General features: G+C 40.7%; 1 protein-coding gene and 1 pseudogene across 2 annotated transcripts in view; one reads left to right on the top strand and one right to left on the bottom strand.

Moving 5' to 3' along the window:
- Positions 1 to 26,678, top strand: part of LOC308438356 (glyceraldehyde-3-phosphate dehydrogenase-like) — a 224,223-nt pseudogene that overhangs the window by 180,154 nt on the left and 17,391 nt on the right. The window lies entirely within an intron of this gene.
- The window catches only part of ADAMTS20 (ADAM metallopeptidase with thrombospondin type 1 motif 20), a gene marked incomplete at its 5' end in the record, with an annotated part of 109,965 nt that overhangs the window by 71,643 nt on the left and 11,644 nt on the right, over positions 1 to 26,678 (bottom strand). Inside the window, 5 exons of the mRNA XM_080939764.1 lie at positions 2,771 to 2,811; positions 3,954 to 4,078; positions 4,660 to 4,743; positions 11,851 to 12,089; positions 24,924 to 25,086. Of these exons, the coding sequence (XP_080795890.1) occupies positions 2,771 to 2,811; positions 3,954 to 4,078; positions 4,660 to 4,743; positions 11,851 to 12,089; positions 24,924 to 25,086 (652 nt within the window). The remainder of the gene's footprint in view (positions 1 to 2,770; positions 2,812 to 3,953; positions 4,079 to 4,659; positions 4,744 to 11,850; positions 12,090 to 24,923; positions 25,087 to 26,678) is intronic.

The following is a 26,678-nucleotide window of genomic DNA, read 5'->3' as shown; positions in this document are numbered from 1 at the left end:
CAATAAAATCTGAGGTCAACAGTTAGCACCGTGGTACTGAGCATCTGGCAGATACTTTGTGCCCAGATTCACTCAGGCTGAATTGGAGATTTCTCAAAGTTACCTAAGCAGAAGGTAGCGGGTGGGGGGGGGCCAATTTTATCAAGATCCCTTGTGTAAAAGGCACAAACTGAGGCATTGGCTCAGCAGTTAAAAGCACCAGCTGCTCGTCCAAAGAACTGTGGTTCAATTCCCAGCACCTGTATGGTGGCTTATAACCATCTGTCACTCTAATTCCTTGGGTTCCAACACCCTTTGGATATGTAGGTACTGGGCATATATGTAGTTCATAGAGACACATAAACCACAGGTACACATACTATATATATACATATATATATATATGTATATATATATATATACACACACACACACACATATGTATGACATATGTATGTATATATATATATATATAGTTATTGGTAGTGAGTAGTTTATTGTAGGTTATTGGTGTGAGGTGTAAGCAGTGATAGGAATGAAGTAATGGACACCACTGTGTAGGACCAGCTGGACAAAGGCAAACTGGTCCTTGCATCATTTTCTTAGGAGAGAGTGCTAGAGAAACCTAGCTAATCTTTCTGGTTGGCCATTGCAGGGTTGGATGGAAAGATGTATCTTTCCAACGTGACTATCCAACAAGGGAAAGTTGGGATATCCTATGTGCATACAGGCATGATATAAATACATTAATTTGAAAAAAATCATTTACATGTATATACATAAACACACAAACACATCTATACTTCAAGTGTAATTTTCTCATCTGAATTGATAATGCATCCTTCCCCACAAGAGCCATAGATAATCTAACAAGGAAAAAAAAAAAAAAAAAAAAAAAAAACACCAGCCATGAGAAGCCTCCCTTTGAGCTGTTAATCAGGGTTGCCCAAGAGACCCCCCAAAAAACATTATATGCAATATTGCCCTGGGTTGTCTCTCCGAAGTGGAAAGTAACTCTATGTGAAGATATGCTCTTCAGACACAGGATCCAGAGGACCCATGTTGGATCTGACCTGAAAGCCTCCTACCTAAAGAACAGCTTTCTGGGTACCAGGAGGTACCATATAAGCTTCCAAGGCAAAGAAGCAACCAATTGTCCTAGGAGTAAATCAACATAATTCTCAACATACTCTATAAATATTTGTTCTTTTACCCAGATAGTATAAGTCTCACCCCTCTTCAAAGAAACGTCTCTTTGCAACAGACAGGGACCATAGTGAAAAATCAAACTGATCAAAACTCAGAGAACAAATGACCCTGTGGTGCCCAGCTACTAACACACGGACAACACAGTTTCTGCATCTAAGGCTCCAGGATCATTGTAGAAGAATCAGGAGGATTCAAAGAGCTAGAGAAATAGGAAGCTTGCTGCAAGATTGTGCTAGAAAAGTCAAAGAAGTTATACCCATGAAGTCTCATAAACATGCATGGCTGCCCAAGATCAGAATAATGACCACTGAACGTGTTAATTTAGGGGAGGAAAACTCATGGGGCCTCAACCCTAGACCATGAACTACAGGCAAAGGGGGAATTCTGAGCGTGGAAGAAATGGTCTTACTCAGAAAAAAACACCCAGATTTTCTACCAAGTGGTTAGCCCTGAGATCACATACAGATCTGTAATGTCATACAGAACGAGGAATATCTCTCCTCTCCCTCCCCCCTCTCTCTTTCTCCTCTAACTACAATTAAAGAAAGAGAGGCTGAAGCACAAAGTGCAAAGTTACTTGCCCTTCCTTCAGTTCTGTAGAAAGGAAATGTCAATGGTTGGTAAATATGAAAAAATGTTTGAACTTCTTAGCAATCGACAAAATGAAAATACATTTTAGATTGACAAAGACTGAGAAATCTGCAGACAATCTCTCTCCTCAAGGAGTGAACCAAAATGGATGTCTCCATACCCTGTGGCTACTTAAACCAGCTGGACCAGGGTACTTCAAATTTCCAAGTTTTTCAAAATTAAAAATATTTACATAGAATGCAACAAAAGTCTGATCTTTAAATGTCTTTGAGATCCGGAATATTTTAAATGTAACACGGGCCATTAGTGGCTGGCATTTGAGATTAGGAACATCCAAGATGCAGCAGAATGGGGTATTGACCTGGCAGTTCAATCTGAGAAAATCAATTAGTCTGACTTGACTAACAGGTCACCAGTATATAAAAGTGCAGGAGCTGTTGTGCAGAAATGAAACCGCAGAGCCATAGCTCCAAGGTTTTTTACAAGCAAAAGAAAACACTATTGTGTTTAGAAAAACATACATAGGTAGCGTTACTATGTTTCAGAAATTGGAAGAAGCTGACAAGCCTAACATTTTGGTAGGGGTTACCTCATCAGGAAAGGCAGGGACAAACTTTGAAAATTAAAAACAGTCTTGCTATAGGAGCAGCCAAGTCGGGGCTGTCAGACCTGGTGACAGGCCTCACAGGTCTACACTACAGCTTTGAGCTGCCATATAGGTTACAGTATATTAGCTTATACACACAGAGATACATTGAATATCATGCTGCGCATAGCACTTGATATTTAGTAGCAAAATACTGTTTCTTATTGTTATTCTACAAGATCCGGAGGCAGAACCAGAGAAGCAAGAAACATTTACCAAGACAATACATCAAAATTATTAAAATGACACAAAGGAAATATATATATATAATATATATATTATATTTATATATATATATATAATTCACCAGTCAATGAGCTAAGTTTAATGGATGAAGGAACTTACCTAATGTGTCGCATTTCTCTTTAGCTCCACAAATGTCTTCCCTTAAAAGAAGAGATTGTATCTTGAAACATTTCTGGGAAACAGTTGCAAGAAGCCAACACAAAAATAAAGCTTGAACTCTGCCAAGACCATCACCAGTCAGCTTCCAACCCACACTGCTCATGACACACCCAAAACCTTTCAAGCTATTGGTGTCCCAGTTGTGTGCCTGCTTCAGTGGGCAACAGATGCTCTGCCAGTTCCTACTGTGAAGATGGAGTTGCTCTCTCAGCCTTAGTTTGCCCTCTTCTGGTAACGCCAATAGTTATGTGAGACTTGGGGGCTCCCAGATGTCAGTTTTTCCACTTTGCCTCTGCATCCATGAGTCCGACAGTATCCCTAATCCCCCTGCCTCGTCTCTCTTCTGCATCTCTTCCCCCTGTTCTTTCTCCTTCCTATATTGAATCCCTCTCTGTGAACCCCAGCACTTGATTTCAGCTACAGTGCAGGCCTGAGCCATAGACTACGATGGCGTGTAGAAATTAAGGCAGCCCTACCTCCTTTGAAAAGACTGGTCAAACAGACATTTACTTCACGGTTCTGAAGAACTCACCTTCCCTTGCGATTGGCCCCAGGGTGAAGGATTTCATCCGTCAACTTTCCAAACAAACAAGAAATACTACACCTCCCTGCGTTTTAAGTGTCGCTGAAGCAGGCAGGGATTAGCACTGAATGATGGCATTTAGAAAATGGAAATGGTTTTATGACAATGGAACTTGTCCCTGGCAAGGGAAGCCTGATAATTATGGAAAACTCTAAAAGTCAAAACCAGGGACAGACACACAGAGGAATAAAGGTGGCAGATAGATACACAGAAAAAAAGGAAATGAGTAAAAATTTCCTCTCAGTTCTACATGTATGCCAATTTCCGTGTATCATTTCTAATGCTCCCATTCTGTCTCCAACATGACCGAGGGCTGCATCTTATCTATATTACGGCAACTCATCCAGACACTGAGGAATTTCCCACAATTCCAGTCTGAAAGAAGAGGCAATGCTTTCATTCTGATAGCTCTTGGCGCTTCCATGTGTTAGGGACGTAAAAGTCAGATGGGGGAGTCAGTGCAAGCACCAAGAATCAGTTCTCAAGCAAAACAAGAAATAGAAAATGGCCCTGCCGCAAGATGGTTCTTAAAAGCCATACCTAGTGATGAGGACAGCAGTGTCATGGTGGGAAGGGTGAGCATCATCCAGAACATTCTGACTCTGTTGCCACAAGCAAAAGTTGCGTAATGTGGTGGCCGCATTAAAACTGATCACTGGTCCTTCCTGCGTAAGTAACGAACAACTCAGTGTAACGGCAAACATTTCCCCCGACGTCAATTAGAATTCACGGTTTATCAACCTCCATTTTCACAGGTGCCCAAAGAGTAGCATCAGCTTTGCTCTTAGTGTTAATTAGGTGCATTTTAACATTGTGATTTAAAAAAATCTGACATAATGATCAAATGTTCGGGATCAAAAATTCAAATTAGAAATTAATATATTTTAAATCCCTCAACACTATGATTATGAAAGTGAGCAGAAGTTTTCATTTTGGATTTTCAAATTGTTGATTCACGTGTGCTTTATTTTCACGACCCAGTCTTTCTGGGACGGGATCTAACTGTGTAGCTGTGTAGCTCAGGAGGATCCTGTAGACCAGGCTAGCCTTGAATTCACAGAGATCTATCCAGCCTCTGTGTTCCAAGTGCTAGAATTAAAATCAGGAAATCACCACACCCAGTTCAAATTACATTTTAAAGTATGTTTTAAAAGATCCCCCTTCCTAGTAAAGCCGCTGTAACTGACAGTTAGCCCCACCAAAAGCCAGCTGTAGCCCACAGCCTTCGATGTAGCCAGCCTCTTACCTGCTCACTGTGAATTACAACTAACTTCACAATCACTATATTTATAAGGTTCCCAATGCTTGAATCCTTGTAGATTGCAGCCACCTGCAAGTAGACAGCAAACGATGAGATGCCTAATAAAAGATGAAGTTACCTTTCTGCAGCAAAGTAGAGAGAATCCAGAGCATCCATTCTCTAGTGCGGCTACACACTAGAATCTCTTAGAAAACCTTCTTCAAAGCCTGGACCCCTCCCTTCCCATGTATCCCATCCAATGTGATTGGTTTACATCAGAATGTCTGGGGTCAGAAGATAGGCCAGCATCCTTGAAAATTCACAGGGATTAAATGGCCCTCATATAAAGCTTAGACTGAGAACTAGCAGCTCCACACCATGTCCATGGCTCAACAGCAGTCGGTATGTTGGGAATCTGCACTTTCAGTGAAATCACCGAGTATGTAAATGCATTTGGGTATGGAAATTACTGCCACAGACAACTGAACAAAAAGCTTCTCCACGTCTTTCAAAATCAGAATCTATTTATTTATAACCTCAACAACCTACGCAAATACATGACCTATTGTATCTCCACCGTCTTATTTTCTCCCGGAGTCTTATCTGTCTCCAATTGTGAACACGTCTATGGTTCATTTAGCACTGCTGCTGCACTCTGGGGTAAAGGAAATTCATCTGCAGTCACATGAGTAGCCAGAGTGGAGGTCCTGCATCACAAGCTGATCCTCGGGTCTTCAAGACTAGAGAACTTACATTTGTGAGGCCCTGCCTGACCTCAGTCTCTGATTATGGCTAAGGTATAATAATAATATAATATAAAATATAACTATACTATTATAAGCAGTAATATGTATTTCTCCACCCCAACTTCACGATCTCTTCTTATACACTCAAAGAAGCTAGTAATGTGCTAATGCTTTACACAGCCAATGTCTCTGCCTCTCTGCCTCTGTTTCTTTAACTAACCCAAGCCACTGTATAACAGAAATCATTGATAATGTCTATACCAAATGCTCAGTGGGTCGCAGTCCAAGTTACCGAAGTCTCAGGGAGTGCTATATCACTTGTTCATTTAATTAAAAATACTCCTTATCTATTATCTGCTTCATTTAGATAGACAGAGATAAGAAGGAAGGTGTGGTCCCTAACCTTTGAGAGCATCTCTGTACCAGGCCCCTCCACTGGCCAAAGCTACTACAACACAAAGTATATTAGGCCTCCAACAAACGCTTCCTGGAGCAAAGGGCCTCCACACAACAGAAGCAAAGATAAAATCTCTGGGATGCAATTAGGCCAGCATGAACACACACACTCTAGTACTTTTACTGGTGTTTTTTTTGGGGGGGGGCAGCCACAACAGTTTGCAGGCTCTGCCTGCAGTGATGGCCCTCATTCTAGTGCTCACAGACAAGAGCAGTCATAGCCACAGTGTAGATGATAGAAGGTGCCAATAGAGATGGTGAGGGGGTTGGCAGTTTCGAGCAGTGGTATGGCAATGGGACAATGCTCATCCAAACAGTGCTGTGCTTCATCAGTGAAGAACTGGGGCTGGAAGACTGCTCAGTGAGGAAAGTGCTCACATGAGTTTGGATCCCTAGCCCCCAGGTACATCCAGGAACATGGCACAGGTCTGTAATGGTAGTGCCACGGGGAAATGTAGGAGAAGCTAAGCTGATCCTCAGAGCTCGTGGCCAGCTACCCTAGATAATCAGCAAGGTCCAGGTAGAAATAAAGGCCCAGACTCAGAAAATAATGTGATACTAAAGGACTCGGTAGGTTGTATTTATAGGTGTGTGTGTGTGTGTGTGTGTGTGTGAGAGAGAGAGAGAGAGAGAGAGAGAGAGAGAACAATAATTAAAAAAGAAGAAGGCATAAATTTGAGATAGCATAGGGGAAAATGGGAGAAGCTGGAGAACGTGCATTCAGACAGGTGAAGTCCTGGCTCTGACTAACTCTGGGCAATAATAATGCTGAGTTGCATTCAAGCAATAAGTACCCAGAATGACTATGGAGTAGTCAAGAGACATTTAAAACAAGTATGTCCAGCACAGGTTCTCACGCCGAGAGCCTGGTGTTTTACACCGGAGCCTCTGTGGTAATTCCTTAATTAAATAAGGAGCAATAAATTAGCAACAGGAGATATCTATTGAAAGATTAAGTTTATACGAAGTAGCCCACACAGCTCCCACGTGTCCTGTGAGACAGGGACCGTTAGAATGTTCATTTATAGATTAGGAAACTGAAGCAGAGATCTAGTGGGCCTCTGGAAACTGAGGCATTGGCACCCAGAGCTGACTTCTCATGGACGTCTGCCGTCAAGACCGAGCCTTGCGCACTGTTCCGTTATTATTACACATCGGTATTGTTATGCGCAACGCCAGTGTTTTGCCTCAAGTTCTTCCCAATTCCGGTCTGGCTACTAAAACTATTTCCCAGCTTTTTTGTAGCTCCTTCCTTGCCCCAGTGATGTCCTTTGGGTCATGTGATGTGGCCTTGGAGAAGTTCTGTGAATACATCTCTTGAATACAGCCAAGTGCTTGGGTGTTAGATGCAGCTCTGTTAGTACTTGCTGTTCAACTATGTATAACCACACTTGTTTCAATATTTACAAACAAGCTGAGAGTCCACCAAGCTGAAGCCATCTGTCACAAGGCCCTTGTGCATTGGATTAGCATTAATCAAGCAACGTTAGGGGAAGGTTGTGGGGGATGAATAAAACCATCACACTGTTTGAGAAATGTTGGGTTTACAAAGCGTTTTCACTGAGTATTGAAAAGCTGATAGACACATAATTCTTGGGGAAGAAGTGTTATCTGCAGCATATCTCCTCCTTTTCTGACACAGTCTTCTCTTTCCCCATAGGCGATCATGTTACAGAATAGATACTTCATGGCACACAGTAGGAAATGTTTCAACAATGCTAGATATAGTCCATCACATCAACATGTTCTATATAGCCATGTGAAAGCATTGCCCATATCTATAATGCTATATTTCAACATGACAAGTATTATGCTTTTTCTTGAATTAATTAAGATATATTTTATCCCATTAATAAACAGTATTTGAACCTTTATATACATACTTATTACTTCACAGGTTTCAAAAATAATATTATTTCATAATAGCTAGTAATAAATGTGTCAAGAAAAAAATTATAAGCTATATTGTTCATACTTTTAAGAAGAATTCTATTGTTAAGAACATATTTGATACAAATGTGAAATATATTACCATCTCCCATTCATTTACAATCATTTTGAAAATAGCCATTAAGACACACTCTAGCAAAAATTCATATATGGCCCAAGTACAAAGTTATTATAAAATTCTAATCCCTACAAAGCAATTTATTTAAAAAGAATTCTATTCTTTACTTGTTCAGTAATATCTTTTCATTTTATAATTGAAAATAATGCCATTCCTAGTGTATAAAATGAACATGCCCAGAGCATTAAGGCTGCACAAAACACCATGTCATAGCAAGGCAAAAGCACCATGCACGGAGCATACAAGTGTATCATTTGTGTTTACAACAGTAAAAAAAAAAAAAAAAAGAGAGAGAGAGAGACAAAGAATTAAAACCAGAGATACAAAGTTAACATAAGTGAACATCTTTCCCTGATAAACACCTCTAATAACATCAACTATGCTTCAATAAGTAGGGCTAATGTCCTGACCATCTAATGATGTTCCTTCACTGGTGTTACTAGGTGTATGGGAGTGATGTATTCAATCGAGGTGAGGGAGTGGTCTGAAACACGAGAGAGAGTGAAGTTATCTAGCATCTGTCAAGTGGGCATTAAGGCCTGTTAAAGAGTATACCATTTAATAGGAAAGAAAACTTGCCAGAGAAAACCACGCTAGCTGCCATCGATTTGGGTCATTTAATAATGCATATGCAAACGCAATCTTAGCCTGATGCTATCACCCCAAGGTGATATAGGACAGGAACTAATGGACCATGTCTACTTGTTTAACACATTTACTTCATAAAATTTATTATGCCACAGATGTGTTCTGCCTTGGTAATATTAATTCCAAAGCTTGTCTGAGGTCTCTTAGAAACCACTAAGCTATTTCTATACCATAATACTGCACTCTGACAAATTAGTTAGATGACATTTATTATTTCTCATTAAACTATTGAAGATTTACTGATTCTGGATCGGTAAGATTCAATAATTTCTTTCAAATTTTGTATATATCACGTATTTACTTAGTTATTTTCTCAACTACAGGTAGAACTCAACACACACACACACACACACACCTTTTCACCAATTTGAACTTTTTGTTTTAAATGTACATATTTTTAAAAAGCCAGCACAACAGCAGCATCAATGAACATGCAAATGTGGCTCCACCCCAGACTAAAAATAGCGGGCAATTATTGGTTACTGGAAGACAGGGATTAGCCTCTCCCAGGTGTGAGCGCATTATTGGCTGTCTTTGGTGGCCAGCCTTCAAAATCATATGTGCACAAAGAACAAAAAAATGGGCTCAGCAGGTGTGAACACACAAATATAAATACAATTACATTCATACTAAATATAAAATTGTGTGTGTGTGTGTGTGTGTGTGTGTGTGTGTGTGTAAAATCAAAGAAAATGAGGCTTCACACTGGAGAGTGGGAACACAGGAAGGACTGAAGGACTGAAAGAACAGTAGAGAGTGAGGGTTGGAAGGAGGGACAGGAGGGGAAAGTGATGTAAATCTATTTCAAGTAACAAGCATTTAAAATGTAAAAAAAAAAAAAAAAAAAAAAAAAAAAAAAAAAATCTAGAGGAAACTATGTACGACTCACTAGCTCCCTCTTCAGTTCAGATGGAGACATCGGTGGACACTGAACGGAGACTTAGAGCTCTTTTGGAGATAGACTTCAATGAGACTTCCAAGAAATAAAATACACTGGCTGGATCTGATAACCTCTGAGTTGGGACCAACTGTCCCACTGCCAGAGGATTCAAGTTTTCAAAGGAAAAAAATCTGAGACATTAAATGCTAAACTAAGAAAACTTTGGGTTAAATCTAGAGACTGTCTCCCTTTTCCCAAGGTTTTTTTTTTTTTTTTTTTTTTTTTTTTTTCCCATTTATAATGTTGTTTACAACCTTTTAAACCCATGACAATGAATGGATGGGACATCAGTATGCACTAGCTTTCCTACATCTTCATGCAAACACCAAAGACGGTGTCTACTTGTTCAGAAGCCCTTTGAAACTTGGCCTCTAAAGGGGAGAAGCACAAACATGCCAGCCTAACCCTCCCCTACGCGTTTCTTCTCCACCACTCAGAACTTGGACGGTCCCCCTTTTCAGCTCTGACACATCCATCCACTCTGAGATACAGATGCACCTTAACACAGAACAGCCAACAGCACTGCACCAGGCCCAGCTCCCCCAAAACCTACACTCCTCCTAGTGAAGACCTGGGAAGTGCTGGGTCCGCACTGCCTTGCTGGTTCCAGAGATATCGGACAAGAGTCCTTTCGTGATGTAAAATACCCAAGCTCATCTTAGTTAGCTTTCCAAAAGATGGTGATATTAGCTGATTTCTTTATACACAATAATGATGTCAAAACTTCTGTTGTGTGTGAAAATAGTGCCAAAAATTGCACTTTCATAATTCCTAATGTATGGCTTTGCTTCCTCTAATCAGGTTTTCCAGAGCCCTGCCAGCGGTATATCATCAATCCACATGTCTAACAGCACTGCTAGAGTAGTAGTTATTATAGTCTCTGGTCTTTTCCTTCACTGTCTCCCTCATAAATGTAATTTTCTTATCGATAAGTTTATTCAGTGCTCCGTAGAATTGATTCAGTGTTGTGCATGTTAACTGGCCTCTTCCATACCATAATTCTCGTTAGAACACCTGTGGGCCACAGCCACATGCAGATAAATACATGGCTAAATATGTATTTTAGATTCAGAAGTAAATAAAAATATCACCCAGTATATACATTCTATTCGTCATCTGGGTCACTGGTTTATGACCAGTTCAAATACATGAATGAACCCGTGATCGTTTCAGAAATTAGTTTGGGATCTTCTGTTTTTCTACATCCACGGGAATTATTGCTTCCATTTCTTTTTTAACTACCCACTCACTGTTTTAGAAAATTTACTGGGTGCCTACTTTGTAAGGAGTATAACCTGATATAATTACAAGGACCTTAGAGAACTTCCATAGGGAACAAAAATGAGAAGATCTTCGGGTTCTCAACCCACAGTAACATGAACTGGGGGATTCCACCTAAGGGAACTGGAGAGGTCACAAGAGGTGTCTTGGCAAATTCTTCAAGACAGCACAGGTGAGCAGAGGCACTTCCGGCTGTGAAGTCTGTCGCTAATAATTCTGAACCGGCATAAATGAGTGACCATTTTGTCAGCTAACCCTGGTCAATGGGAGCACGAGATGGAGTGAGTTTTGTAAATCCTCCTGAGCAGCAGGGCTAAATTCAGGTATGCTCAGTGAGCTTCTGCAAGTGCATGCATGTGTCGTCATACACGCAGAGAGTTAACATGCTTCTTCATGGTGTAAGGCGTGTGGGTCCCAGAACCACTATTCAGCAGAGTTTAACACCAAACCAAAGACTTACAGTTGGCATCTCCTGAGCCAGCTCCATTCGTAATGTGTCTGTAACTTTCAAAGACAGAGTGCCGAACTTCTGACCAAGGGAATGCAGTCAAAGGCACACCCTCTATACCCTCCTTGAGAACAGATCGGGATTTTAACATTCAGATTCACAGACAGATTCCACAAGGCTATTCTCTGTCACTAGAGGGCAGAAGCCGTTCACATGAGGAACACAGTAGGCATTCTCTGTGAGTGGTAGGGGAGATTTTTCGAATGTAAAAGTAGCCAGAGTGACAGCTGAAACCCTGGCTTGAATGAAAACACAACTTGCTTATGTCTAGAGTTTGGGAAAACATTTTTTTAAAGTTATATGTGAAAAACACTAACTGGAACTTCATTTTGGATGACGAGAGAGTCCTATTAAGTCGGGACTGAAGGGATGGTTCGGTGGTTAAGAATACTTGCTGCTCTTGTAGAGGATACACTCTCTACCTACGAAGGTAGCTCACAACTTCAGGGAAGTTCCCTGTTCTGGCTTCTAAGGGTACCCACATACATGCAGCATATACAGGCACATAAAATAATAAAAATAAATCTTTAAGAGCTATTACGGTACTTACAATCGACATTAGTGTCAGCACATAGTGCTGTAAATTCTGCCCATGATGGTGAACCATCTTAGCATCAGCAGTAACCATAACCTCCACGTATCTTGGGTATGACAGAAAACGCTTATTCCTGGAATGGAGCTGGCTCTGTTCACCTTGCGATCGGAACGCCGCTCCCTTCTTTGTATTAACGCCTCCAGTCGAGTTCCGGAAGTTATGAGAGGGCAAAGCAGTTTTCTCCATGTGATTTTCTGAGTAGAAGGATGAAACAATACAGTGTACGGTCACTAAACTGGAACAGAGTCCCTTGTCACACAAAACAGAGCAGCCACGCGCTGAACACTTAGGTCTGTCGTCACCATGAGCTTTGCTCTTCACTGCGCTCAGATTCTCAGAGCCATATGAAGTCTGACTCTTGGGTTTGTTTTTAACAGCTCTGATTACTTTAAAATATTTATTTACCAAGAAGTATCAAGCAATTCCTGTGTCTCCCAGTAAGCAGACTAGGTTCTTAAATAGCTGCTAGTATTTAGGGCCGTCCCATTCTGTCTGGAGATGTTTCAATAGACTAGGGATTAATACAAACTTTCACTACACAATTACACAATGTATGAAGCAGCAACACTTAAACTCCTTAGCAGAATCGCATCCCGACAGGCAGCAACTTAAACAAAACAATCAACGGTCAATCTAAGACTTATGACAATGACCATTCAATATGTCTGGTGGTTTGTATTGTTTGCTTATGTAGAAAATTATTTGATACTGCAATTATAGGAACTACTTTTAGGTACTAGATAAAGAGACTGCATTTAAATAAGTTGATTATCTGTGCTTATGCAAAATGTTCATGAATGATGTGGCTGTGTGTGCTATTTCTTCCTTCCCTCTCTTTTCTTTTCCACTCCCACCTTCTGTTAATTTTCCTGAAATTGGTGGGATGTTGTATTTTTGACAGAAAAGCAAATAAAGGAGTCACGTAAAAAGAAATTATAATGTCTGGGTCATTGATAAGCCAAATAATCAACAATCAAGATATAGTTGCACTATAATTGCATGTTTGTATGTGTGTATGTGTGTGTTTATACATGTGTGTATGTGTGTGTGTGTTTATGTGTGTGTGTGTGTGTGTGTGTGTGTGTGTGTGTGATGTCATTTGGGGACAGTAGACAATCAAAGCCGTTAAGCACTTTGCATCATCTTTAACACCTGTCTTTTGTATACCTGGGTGCTCAGGTTATAAACACGGTGCTCTATTTTCTTTCCCCTGGGATGCCTCACCCACCAGAGATCACTGAACACCTGCTGGCCTGGAGAAGCTGCCAGTTAACCTGATACATATAAACTTCTGGCTTCCAGGAAAGGCTGGAGGTTTATGTTTCCATAGATTCACTTGTTTCCAGGTTATCGAAAACAAACTTTTACTGAGCATTTATACACACGGAGAATATTTAGGGACTGAGATGCTCACATCACCTTCTAAGGCTTACACGCCAGGGAAGGGGGCAGAAGCACAGGCATAAAGATAAAATTTTAGGCTAAGTGCTTCAATAATATTCAACCAAGTGACAAATCAGTTTATTCCACCTGGCAAGCTGGCTAACATTTGGAACTTGGTAATGCCAAGCACTGATGTAACTTCATTAAAAAGCCTGCAGGCAAGTCACAAGCGCACTCACCCTTATGGGCTGCAATTCCATAAGTCAGCAACCTCCTCTGAGTTGCATGAGGCCATCACATGAGATACAGAGACAAGGAAAACAGACTAAAGACCCCAGAAATGCACCCTCTCTTATACTGCCAAGTGATTGTCAGCGAGGTAGTCAAGATGACTCAAACTACAAAATGGACTGAAACCCAATTCAAGACCCAAAAGGAATGCAGAAGCTGTAAAACTCTTAGAAGGAAATATGGGAAAATGTTTTCAAATGTCAGATTTGCGATGAGTCCTTGAATGTGACACTAGACGAGAGGGAACTTGTAGAGACCACCTCCAGTTGAAAGACAGGGCCTCAAGTGGAGGGATGGAATTGCCATCCCTCAGTCAAAAACTGTGACACAGAATTGTTCCTGTCTGAAAGAACTGCAGAGAAAAAAAAATAGAGATGAGCCTAAGGAAAAGGAGGTCCAGCAACAGGCCAGGGATCCAGGTCAAGGAGAGGTCCCAAGGCCTGACACTATTACCGAGACCATGGAGTGCTTACAAAAGGGGGCCCATCATGACTGCCCTCTGAAAGACCCAACAAGAACTTGAGTCAGATGCAGATATTTGCACCCCAACAGTGGACAGAAGCTGCTGACCCCTGTGGTGAATTGGGGAAGAAGCTAGGGAGGAGGGTGGCCCTGTGGGAGGACCAGAGGTTTCAGTTAACTTGGACCCGAGATCACTCAGACACTGGGCCACCAACCAGGCAGCACACACTAGATGATATGAGGCCCGCAACACATACATATACAGCAGAGGGACTGCCTGGTCTGGACTCAGTGAGAAAAGATGCGCCTAACCCTTGAGAAACTTGAGACCCCAGGGAATAGGAAGGTCTTGTGGGGTAAGGGGCATGGGTGATGGGGGAAGGGAAATGGAACAGTCAGAGGGTGAACCAGAAGGGGGATAAAGTCTGAACTGTTAAAAAAATGGTTTAGACAATAAAAAGAAAGATAAAGCCAGAGAACTAGGACTCTGTCACACAGCAACCTTGAAAAGAAGCAATGAAGCTTACTTCTTATCTCACAAGAGAGAATGTTCAATGGCCACACACTTGTAAATGAAGAGAGGCTGCCATTTTCTGTCCATCATCAATATGAAGCATACTTAGTTTTTTATTAGATACTCTATATTTACATTTGAGATGTTATTCCTTTAACCCGCCCTGTTCCCATCCCTCTTCCCCTTTAGTTGCCTTCATAAAGGTGCACTCCCTTCTGATCACCCTCTCCACCCCATTGCCTTGATATTTCCCTAAATTGGGAAAACGTGCCCTCCCTGGAGCAAAATCCTCTTCCCACATTGATGCCAGACACTGCTATCTTCAGCTACATATGCAACTGGATCAATAGGTCTCTCAACGTGTGCTCAAAGGTTGGTATTTTAGTCCATGGGAGCTGTGAAGGGTTTTGTTGGTTGATAATGTTGTTCTTCCCATGAGGTTGCAACCCTTTTCAGCTCCTTCAGTCCTTTATTTAGCAACCTCATTGGGATCCCCAAGTTCAGACCAATGGTTAGCTGCAAGCATGCTCAGCTGTATCTATATGACTCTAGCATAGTCCCTGAGGGGGCATCTCTATCTGGTTCCTGCCAGTAAGTACTTTTTGGGATCAGCTATAGTGCTTGGATTTGGTGACTACACATGTAGTGAATCCCTGGGTGAGGTGGCTTCTGAGTGATCTTCTCTTCCAATCCCTGCTCCTCTATTTGACCTTGCATTTCCTCCCATGAGAGTTTTGTTCTCTTTTCTAAGGACTGAGGTACCCCCATTTTGGCCTTCATGCTTTTTGAGCTTCGTAATTGTTTCTTGGGTATTGGGTATTCAGAGCTTTCTGGGGCTAGTATCCACTTATAAGTGAGTGCATACCATATGTGTTCTTTTGTGACTGGGTTACCTAACTCAGGATGATAGTCTCTAGATCCATCCATTTGCCTATGAATTTCATGAAGTCATTGTTTCTAATAGCTGAGTAGTACTCCATTGTGTGAATGTTTTACCAACCACACTTTCTGTATCCATTCCTCTGTTGATGGACATCTTTCCAGCTTCTGGCTATTATACATAAGGCTGCTATGAACATGGCGGAGCAAGTCAAGTAGATTAGAAATTAGGAATTAGAATAATCTCTGCTTCGGATGCTGAGAGAAAGTAGACAAAGGGAGGGAGACAGAAGGGCAGTTATGGTCAAGCCTTTGGGCTTTGCTGACTCAGACAGTCACGGGGATGTAGACGAGGGTTAACAAGTCCTCACCCAAGTAATTCCTGCTCTATCAGTCTGAGAGCTGCCATAGCTATGTGTTCTGTTGTCCTGGTAACGCTTGCTAGAGCAGTAAGATAAAATTAAACACACCGTGTGGCCATTAAGGACAGAGTTTTTCAACTTTTTAAAACTTGATTTAACACATAAAAAAAAAAAAAAAAAAAAAAAAAACTGTATCTAAAAATCCCAAGAGGCTCCATTGAAAACTATAAATTACCCACCCTGAACACAGAAATAAGTAAACAATAGAAGTGAATTGGCCAAAACAAAGAAGATTTTGGCATGGGGTATTTAAAGGCAGGAGCTTCGGGGGCATTTAAATTTTTAACCCATGATTTGGAAATTCTTTTACCAAAATATACAGATAACCGTGCATAAGGGACCAAAATTATATGGGAATACATAGCCCAACATCAACAGTATGGCACAGGAGACAGATACTAACTCGGTATTTCAGTACCTTTCAGTGATTACAAGCTTATGTCGTTATTAAAGTTTAAGAAATAAAATAGTAGCTCCTAATGCAGGATCTGTTAATATTTGACAGTCCTTACCTTCTCTTAGTGTTTATCCCCGAGCATTATGGCTAATGATGATAAAGTAACCTTTGCAAATACCTCCCATAAATAGAGCATAGTGACGCTTGTCTGAAATACCAGGGTGGAGATATCAAGCGTCCAAGGCTATCCCTGGTTGCATACTAAATTTGAGACCAGCCTGGGCTACATGAGTCACAGTCACAAAATACCAGACCACATTGGCCGATTCCATTACACCATTTCTATGCAAAGCTTCCTGTTTTATTCCTGTTGCATCAAGTCAAGACTAAAACTGGTCTTTGCCCTTTATTCATAGTAAGTGGATTACAGCAAGAGACCAATTTAGAGCAACCCTGACAATAAGGTCACTGGTATCTGACTAGAATATAAAAATCTTTGAAGTTTATGCCGGCGATAAAGGCCCACAGAACAATGTCATGACTCAAAGATAATATTTAAATTAATAGCTATAAAAATGTACATTAACATTATGCAGTGTGTGTGATTAGACGGCCATATTTCTACTTGAATGTATACTGCCACCCGATGCTCATGGTTTTCTTTCTGTTTCCAGCCTCTGCTGTCTACAGATGTCAGCGATAGCTTCCTAAGTCCCACAACTGAGTCACCACGGCACACAACCCCTGGGGTGTGTGCCCTACCCTTATCCTAGGTTCTAGCCACCTCTTCTCCACCATGTCTCCTACACATGCTTCCTGGATTATTCTGGTATTCATCTGCACACTATTCTATGCATCTATTGAACTCAAAACACAATCACCCCTTTTGGAAAAACAATTATGCCTCTGAACTCATTTAGGTATTCCGAGACTTAGAATTCTTAGAAGGAAGACTACAAACTTAGATTTTTTTTAAGCCTCCCTAACAGTCTAGTCCTTCCAATTTCCTGCCCTCCCATTTAAGTCTCCTTCTAAATAAGCACTCTCTCAGTTCATCCTCCCTCAAGATGAAAGCAAGTATATCCTCACTGGGAGATTGCCTACAAGATAAATTCTAAGTCCTTCTCAACAGCTCATCACTGTACCATCGTCTCACCGAGCTCTGAACTCCCAAGTGAGTGAGAACAACGTTGGGCAATGTGTGCTCCTAAGTTCGGTGAATGATGGTGGAGCAGATGAAGATGAAGAAAAGGTAATAGAGGAGAGAGGGGGAGGGAGGGAGGGAAGAAGGAAGGATGAGGAGAGAGAGAGAGAGAGAGAGAGAGAGAGAGAGAGAGAGAGAGAGAGAGAGAGAGAGAGAGAGAATGGACAAAGAGGGTGGGAGACAGGGATGATTTGAGGAATAAGACAGAAGAGCTTTGTGGGCTGCAACTTCAGCATGAAGAAAGTAGTGACAAGCTGCAGAACTGTGTCACCTAGAAGACAGACCCACACTGCCAAAGGCATTGCTAATACCAACACGGTGCTTCTCTCTGGGCATGGACGATCTGTACTAGACCAGAAGAAAACTATTTCATGATTCTTCAGAGCACAGGACCATTGTGTGAGGGTGTAAAATAAAGTTCTGCTTAATCTAGTGTATCAGCATTTGAAATCGCTGTTGAATGTACCAAAGCTTAAAGAATTGTGAACTTCTTTTGAAACGAGGCATGACCATATCAGATATTACGTTAGCATATTTCTTCGTGGTTTAAGCTGTATTCCAGTTCTGTGATACGTCTTATGTCTCCAAGCTAATACTATGAATTATAACTGCCAGTGTTTACTGTGTTGATCATTTATCGAGTGCTAGTTCAAGCCCCATTTGTTTACCTCCACAGCATTAACAAGAACTCCCTATGAAATAGCCACTATGACAAGAACCACTTTATTAATGAAGGAAACCAGGAAGAGAAAGGTTGTGTGTGATGGCCATGGTAACATAGAAAATAAAATAGAAGCCTGGGGTATCATTTTTAAGCCAAGGGTGTTGCATAGCATAGAAACACAAAAATCTACCAGTCTCCAAGCTTTCTCATTATCGAACATCTCAAGTACATACTTTGAGTGCTATGAATTATAATTGTGCATATTTAAATGCTTAGTTTTGAAGAATTTTAAAAATGAATACTCGGAACCTCATCTACTAGTAATAAACATACCAAAGATTGTGAGCTTGCCTTTGTGAGATAAAAGAATGATTACATCATCCACCTTCCCCGCAGCCTTGGATCAGTTACGATTACTGGACAATTTTTAAAACACAGACATGTGACAGGGGTTGAGAGAAGTTTTCGGAGTCAGCATCTGAATAGCATAACAAAGAAATGAACTCAGATTTCCTCAGTATAGACTTTCAAACTGAATACATCACTGCATGACTCTGCTAACGTCTATATGTGGCACCACACCGAATGAATTAAATTTAGCTACAACATCACCAGGGAAAATGTGACTTCTTGGACATGAAAGGCAAGCACTATCTAGCCACACCTAGGAAAATATGGGTCTCCTCTCTCTTGCACTACAGATACATAGAGTTAAGACATTGTGTTTGGTAGTTTGAGAGGAAAAGGATTTGAGACCAAACAATCACTGTCATGTTATCCAGTGGCCCTACAAGAGTATTCTTAAGGATTCTCTCTCCGATTAAAGAAATGCTCTTAAGTCTGCAGCTAACTTCCTAAGTGATGCTAAGAAATTTCATTATAGATGTTGAATTTCATTGAGAACTATTCATCTGGAGTTAGGGGAAAGGTTAAGGGGACTTGTTGCTTTTGCAGAGAACCCGTGTTCTGATCCTAGCACACACATCACAACTTAATAACCATTTGTCACTTAAGTTCCAAGGGATGCTCACATCTGGACTCCTCTTGCACCAGAAACATATGTGGTACACATAGGTAAATTGAGATAAACCCTCTTAAGTGTAAGTAAAATAAATAAATGGTTTTGGTTATTATTTCATCCGAGAGACCCAGAAATGTTCAATATAAAAAAATAAAGAAATCACATAAGCAGATTCAAGAGCACAAATCACATGATCATCCCAATAGATGTTAAAAAAAAAAAAAAAGCCAATCCAGTGAGCTTTCACAGCTTTGAAGATACCATCAAGTCTTTATAATGAAAATTCTAGAGCTAACAGGGTTGGAGAGAACACACCCCAACATAATAAAGACCACATATGGCAGCTCTATAGTGATCATGATGTAGAAGGAGGTAACATAAATGCATTCCTACTAAAACCAGGAATAAGACAAGTTGTTCCCATTCCAACTTAATATAACGTTAGATGCCCTAGCTACAGCAATAATACAAAAATAAGAAATAAAAGGTACAAATATAAGACTGAAGGAAGCCTAGATATTCTTATTTTTAGAATGATAAAAATTAGAAATGAAAATAATGAAATTATTTTAAGGATACCTTATGAATAATTTGCTTACTTTTCACGAGTAACGTGTGATAAGCTTAAGTAGAAGAAGCAAAGATTCAGACTTGCTTTACTAAACATTGGCAAATAAGTTGTATATTTTGGAAGCCAAATATAAAGCTATACATCAAGCTTTATAGCTGATTAGTGATCTCATGTTTATATGTTCTTTAAGAGAATATATAATGCAATGTAGCATACGTGTGAATCACAGAACTGAGTCACATCCCATCCCTCCTGCATCATCTTGGGACAGAGTCATCACAAGTTTCCCAGGCTGGCCTTGAACTTGCTCTGTAGCTAACCCAGTCTGGACATGAACTTCCAATTCTTTACCCTGTGTTCAGACGATGGAGTAGCTGGGGTTACAGGCCTGTGCTACCAATCCTGGCTAAAACTTGAAATATGTGTGGCTCTATATATTTTCTCAGTTCAACAGATGTATTTTCTCATAAGTCATATATGTGTGTATGTACGTACTCATAAGTCTCCCAAGTCGCTCTCTCTATGACCCCTTGGGTAAATCTAGCTGAATAATGACCGTATACAACAGAAGGTAGACCATATACAACACGTGTCTGTTCACAGCACATACCCTACAAGTACAAGTTCACTAAGTCCTATCAACAAGCGCTGGGCAGGCCTCTTCTCCTCTGTGATAGGAACCCATTGGAAACCAAATCCACTCATGTATGCAGTCACGCACGGTCTGAGAAAACATTACCCAAGCAGCCTGTTGAGAAAGCAAAGTGGGGGCTTAGGCTTCCTGTCACCTTGCTTTGCGGAGGGTTTTACTGTGTGCCCTGGGGCCTGTATTCCTGATCCTCGATAAAAAGCCTTTCTTTACTGGGAAAGAGATCAAAAGAGAAGATGAAAGAAAGAGGGAGGGAGGTTGAGGAAAGGGAAGAAAACCGATCAAGAGGAGATGAAACCCAGTGGCCTTGTGTCCATCGATGACAGGAGAAAACTATGTATTCACTTTGGGCCACACAAAAATAATTTTTAATGAAATTCAACAACTGCTCACAATGGAAACTGTTAGTGAACTAAGTACCTAGCATAGTAACTTAAATAAACTATGAATTTAGGAGGAAATGTTTAGTCAGCAAAGGGTACCTAAGATAAACCTAGACCAGACAGTGTACATATCAGCAAAGGTTAAAACTGTTTCTATTTTATGACTGGTAACGAGACGAGAATTTTCAGTACAACTATTCCTATAGACAAGTCTAGCAGTTTCAGCTAATGAAATAAGCTGAGAAAAATAAAAGACTAAAATATTCAAACTGTGATATATAGAACTGCTTGGTTATTTATAAGGCTGAAAGAATAAACAAATTAATTAAATGTTGCAAACTTCCTGAATATAATGGTCAATATGAAAAACTGCATTGTTGTATAAATGTAATAAATACAAATATAATTGTGAAATCACCCAGTTTATAATAATATAAATGTTTTTAAAGTAATACATTCATTTAATACTGAGAAAAAACTAATAAAAACATACAATATTATAACAAGAAAAATCTACAAAATAGTTAGAAAATTTTAAAAGTATATATGTATGTGTGTGTGTGTGTCTCTCTCTCTCTCTGTGTGTGTGTGTGTGTGTGTGTGTGTGTGTGTATGTGTGTCAAAACATACTAATAGGCAATTAGACACAGCGTATAAAGGTATTCCTTCACTGGACCTGAGGTGGCTCGGTGGTTAAGTGTGTATCCTTCTTTTACAAAGGACCCAAGTTCAGTTCCCAGTACCCATGTCTGGAGGCTTACAACATCTTTAACTCCAGCGCCAAGGGATCTGACTTTATTTTCTAGCTTCCACGAGCATCTGCACTCATGCATGTACACACACACACACACACACACACACACACACACACACACACACACTCACATTTTAAAAACAAATGTTTATAAGAGGTACTATTTGACCAAACCATTTTATTGATTAGATAAAAACTCTAATCTAAATCTCTTTTTTTCCTTTTTTGAATTTAGCAGGCTGATTGTAAAATTTTCTATATCCATTACAAGGACTGAGATACCCTACCACCCCACCAAAATAAAAAAATCTGAAACCTAATGAGCAGCCTCCTCCCACACACCAAGAACTAGAACAGAGCTTTGGTGCTCTGAAATATATGCCAATTCTGATGTCAGTTTGCACAAGTGGCCAGGGAGGGGAACACCCACATACATATGGAACTGTTTGGGAAGGCTTAGGAGGTGTGGCCATAAGGGAAAGGTGTATGACCGGATGAAGCTTTCCCAGATAGCCTCCCTCCCTCCCTCCCCCCTCCTCTCTCTCTGTCTCTCTGTCTCTCTCTGTCTCTCTGTCTCTCTGTCTCTCTGTCTCTCTGTCTCTCTCTCTCTCTCTCTTTCTGTGTGTGTGTGTGTGTGTGTGTGTGTGTGTGTGTGTGTGTGTTCAAGTCAGGCCAGACTAAGCAATTAGAACCTTTTCCTTAACCCCGGTTGAAATACCCAGCAAAAGGACCTCCCAGTTTACGGTATTATGACTCTCGGGATCCCATCTGCCCACTGCAGACAAACACGAACATGCAGCGTGGAGCACCAAAGTCTTGGTTCGTTTTTGCGGAGCTTCCGGTTTCTTTCCCTTTGTGTTTTATTTATTGTGTTTAGTTCTGCCGGTAGCACTGCTGTGTCTCTTTTTGATAGTAGCCCTCCACGGGACTGTACCTAAGCCATGTCTATCTACATGTGAGATCATGGTATTTACAGTGGCAGGGACTAGCCAACAAAATTCATTTATACGGTCTCAGGGCTTGTAGTAACTGATTCAGCAAGTCTAAAGTTTAGATTAGTTAAAACCAGCCAACAATAAATAAACAAATGAAAAGAAGTCAGACTTCTGCTTAATTATGGTAAACCATATACAAAACCTGCAGCTCTCACCTCTGAGGAATTCTCTTGGAGATTCAGCTGTTGGTATTAACAATGATAGAAAAGAAAATAAAAACACATAAAATGTCATTAATTAAATTCACATCTCTTCACTTTTACTAACGAACCAGCAGTTAGCAGCTAATATTTTAGGTCACTAATCAATTGCATTCATTAATGACTAAAAACGCACATGCTAAACTAGAACTAAAAGGGGAGGGATCTATTTATCAGAATAGATACTGACTCACGTTTTGATAAATACTGTGCAGAAACATATATTGCAATTAATAAGAAAGAAAAATGATGTCCCAGTTTTCTGGTTGCTTTCCATTGGTAATTTTCATCATATGTCTTTGGTATGGAAAATTAAAAAAACCTTTGAAAGCAAAGAATATAGCTCTTTGGAGCATTTTCCCGCTAGGAATGAAGGCTGAGCGTGAAGATGTGAGCCCGTACATCACCAAGGGGCACACTAGGCATTCAGAATGCCTCTTGGTGGTTTTCTTCTTACAAAGCTACACAGTTCATTAAACCAACTGCTCATGAATAGTCCACCAGATTGGGTGTGAGCTGCCTTCTGTAGCATCCCTTTGTGAGGCTGCACACCCGTTTGTGTTCCCTTTGAAGCCATAAAAATGAAACCTTATGCTCATATTAGAAGCAGAAGAAAAGCATCTGTTATGTCAATGGAGTTAAAGGACAGCCTTAGTTGCCGTGAGAGCCCTTCCAAATGGCAGTCTTTCAGCAGCAAAGGTTAATTAAGAAGTAAATTCCCAGGGAAGACCTTCGAAGGCCTCTGCAGCGTCACCTGCCACCACAGCATTTGGAGCCATAGTCTATGGACATCCTCGACTTCAAGTAAATACTTCATAATCCCATTTTTTAGGTTTGTTTTTTAAAGATTTATATTAATGCATATGAGTGCTCTGACCACATGTTTGTCTGCAGAACAGGATATTATTATAGATGGTTGTGAGCCACTGTGTGGTTGCTGGGCATTGAACTCAGGACCTCTGGAGGAGCAGACAGTGCTCTTAACCGCTGAGCCATCTCTCCAGGCCCCCGCATTCTACTCTTTTCGTCTTGGCTTTGTATTTTTGATATAACTGCTGGTACCTTTTCTCTGTGGTTCTTGTATGTTGCTGTGCGGAAAAGGAAGACCCAAGCATAGACGCGAACCCAAACCTAACTTTTACACACAGTACAAGTAAAATAGTTCACCAGCAACACATGTATCCTGCAAGGAAATTTATCATTCGTGGATTCAAATACATTGCAAATATTCAGTAGTTTGAGTTTTATAAGAAAAAATGATGAAGATATAATTCTAGCACATTCTTGGATCAGAGAATAGCCATACATATGTGAGGCTCTCAGACAAAGAACATAGGGGAAGAATTGTTTCTCATACTAACAACCTGAAAATCACCCAAAAGGGACAGTGGTGCCATGACTCAGTCACTAGTAAATATTTTGGAGCCTAAATATGGGCTAACTGCTGTGACATACGCCAAAGTCGACACATCTGAGAAGCAGGCTAAGCAACATGGTGGTCCAACTATTAAATATTTGGGAGCCTGAAGATGCTGTGACACACACCAAAGTAGACTCATCTGAACAGCGCAAGATGGTGGTCATAGATACGTATGGATGACGTTTCCACTAAAGAGAGTTAGAACCGTGTGAGGTGGAACCAAGAGGGGCTGGTAGTAAGATTCTACTGTGAAAAGCAACTTATTCACCATTCTGTGACTGATAGATGGAAATAAGAACAGCCTACGATCGTCCACTGTAAATTCTATATTCCAAATGCATGTTTTGGGCTTTAATTTACTACAAAATACCTTTAGTGGCATCATTTCTAATGGATCCTTCATAGAAATTTTTTTTTCAAAACTATCTTTTAAGAAATGCCATATTTCATGGGCGTGTGAACAAACAGTTAAAATTACATGAGTAAAAGGTATTGTGGTGGCAACGGAAATCAGGAGTGGTGATTTGGAGAGACGCTGGTCAAAGGATATATGTCATCTGTATGTGGAATAAACTCGAAGGCACCACTGCACAACAAGGAGACAATTTTCATGAAAACAGACATATCCTTAAAATTGTTAATGGTGGATGCTCTACCACAGAAACCATTACATAATGTGTGTGTGTGTATATATATATATTCTTCATATGCAATAGGTGGTGTGTACAGTTGTGTCAATGAAAACATGCACACGGCAAGCCAGTGCCAACTTTAAGCAGCACTGCAGCTTCGCTGAACAGGTTTCCCTTCAGAGTTTACCTGAAACGTCGCAAGACCCGTGAGACCGCGCAAAGAAGCCCCTCTTTACTTCCTGCCGGTAGATCAGATGCGGCTTGTTGTGGTCGTCTTCATGCTCACTCCCGTCTGCCCTCAGGACTGGCTCTAAGAAATATTCCCCGTCATTGGCTTTGAATGTTCCCATCTGCAATGGAGAAACAGCGTTAACGTTTACCAAGAGTCACCGGAGGGGTTGCTGTTGCTCCACCCTATCAGGTGGCACACAGGGCCGGGGCTGTGGCTCAGAAGCATAGCACTTGCCTCATATGTATCCTTCGCTGAGTGACATATCCACCCCAGCATGACAGTGACTTGAACTGAGCTCACCGGAGTAAAAGAGCAGACCCACTCACTAAATGCTATCAACCGAATACAGGAACAGACCCAACTGATAGACGTGATCCGTGGAACACCAGTTTCCTCTCTGCAGCTCCTGTCTCTGTCCACACTCTTCTGAATGACGTCACAAGGGTACATACTGTCCCAATTCACCTGAGACTGCTGATACACCAGGTATTAAAGACAAGCATGGCGATGCTCAAAATGAAGAAGATCTAGACTTTTCTATACATGTTACACTGCTTGGTTTGGTCTATGGAAGGCAATGTGGGGAGAAAAATTTGAGGTCGATGAAGGTCGGGCTGGATAAGATGGGTCTGGGAATGGGAACTCAGAACTCACTGATGAGAAATGAAAGTTTAGAAGGGTTTTTTTTTTTTTTTTTTTTTTTTTTTTTTTTTTTTACAAAGGAGAACCTACTGTCTGAACTGTAGAATCCAATGGCAAACTTAAACAAAAAAAATAAAACTTGGGAGAACTCAAGGATGGAACTTTCTTTTCTATCTTACACCAAGCCCACTGCTAGAATGTGATGGTTCAACTCCACAGTACAACCAAAATTGAATGAATTATCCCAAGTTTAACCACTATATCGAATCTAATATCTTGACCTCGCTAAGCATAGAAACAGCTCACTATGTCCTAGTCCCCACATTATAAGTTAGGCAGTACCTTCCTTCCTACACATACAGAATGTTAAATCAATGAGAAGACATAACACTTAACTAGCAGTGTTGCCTCAAGAACACAGACAACTATAAAATTATACATCTGAATCCATCATACGGAATAAATACCAAAGACTTGATAGTGTAAACTCCTAAAATTAAAACCATCGAAAGCCTGGAATTGAAATGGAGAGAGCTCCTTTGTAACTTTAAAATAAGGAAACTTCAGAGTACACTTTCAAATATATCTTTGGAGATGACATGGTTAGCGAAGAGCTTGTTATACAAACATGGAGGAAAGCCATTAGGACGATGGCTCAGATGCTTTATACTCTACTTCTGGACATGCCCATCCCCCCATGCATCAAAGCCTGTATGGGAAAGCCTAAACTGAAGGTGCCACTGAAAGAGGTCCCTGCCACACAAACAGCTAGGGAAGAGGTTCCCCAGGATTAGCACACGGAAGCTGACACAACTGTGATCCGAGGGTCAAACTGCATCTCGACCTGGCTATAGAACTTGGTAATGTTGTCCACCTGGTACTGGTTTTACAGGTATGAAGGAGGCAAGAGTAAGGGGTCAAACACGCATGTGCCAAGGTTACAGAAACCAGAGTTTGAGTCTCTGTACAGAAGCCTTTAGAGGCCATGATATGAAGTTGTGAAGATTAAATCTCAGCTGCACTTGAGCCCATGGACATAAAAGATACCAAGATCATACAAATCTCTGC

The sequence above is a fragment of the Micromys minutus genome (genome assembly GCF_963924665.1).
Source record: "Micromys minutus genome assembly, chromosome: 27".
NCBI lineage: Eukaryota > Metazoa > Chordata > Mammalia > Rodentia > Muridae > Micromys > Micromys minutus.
The sequence above is the reverse complement of the archived record's forward strand: the minus strand, read 5'-3'. Positions and strand labels throughout refer to the sequence as shown.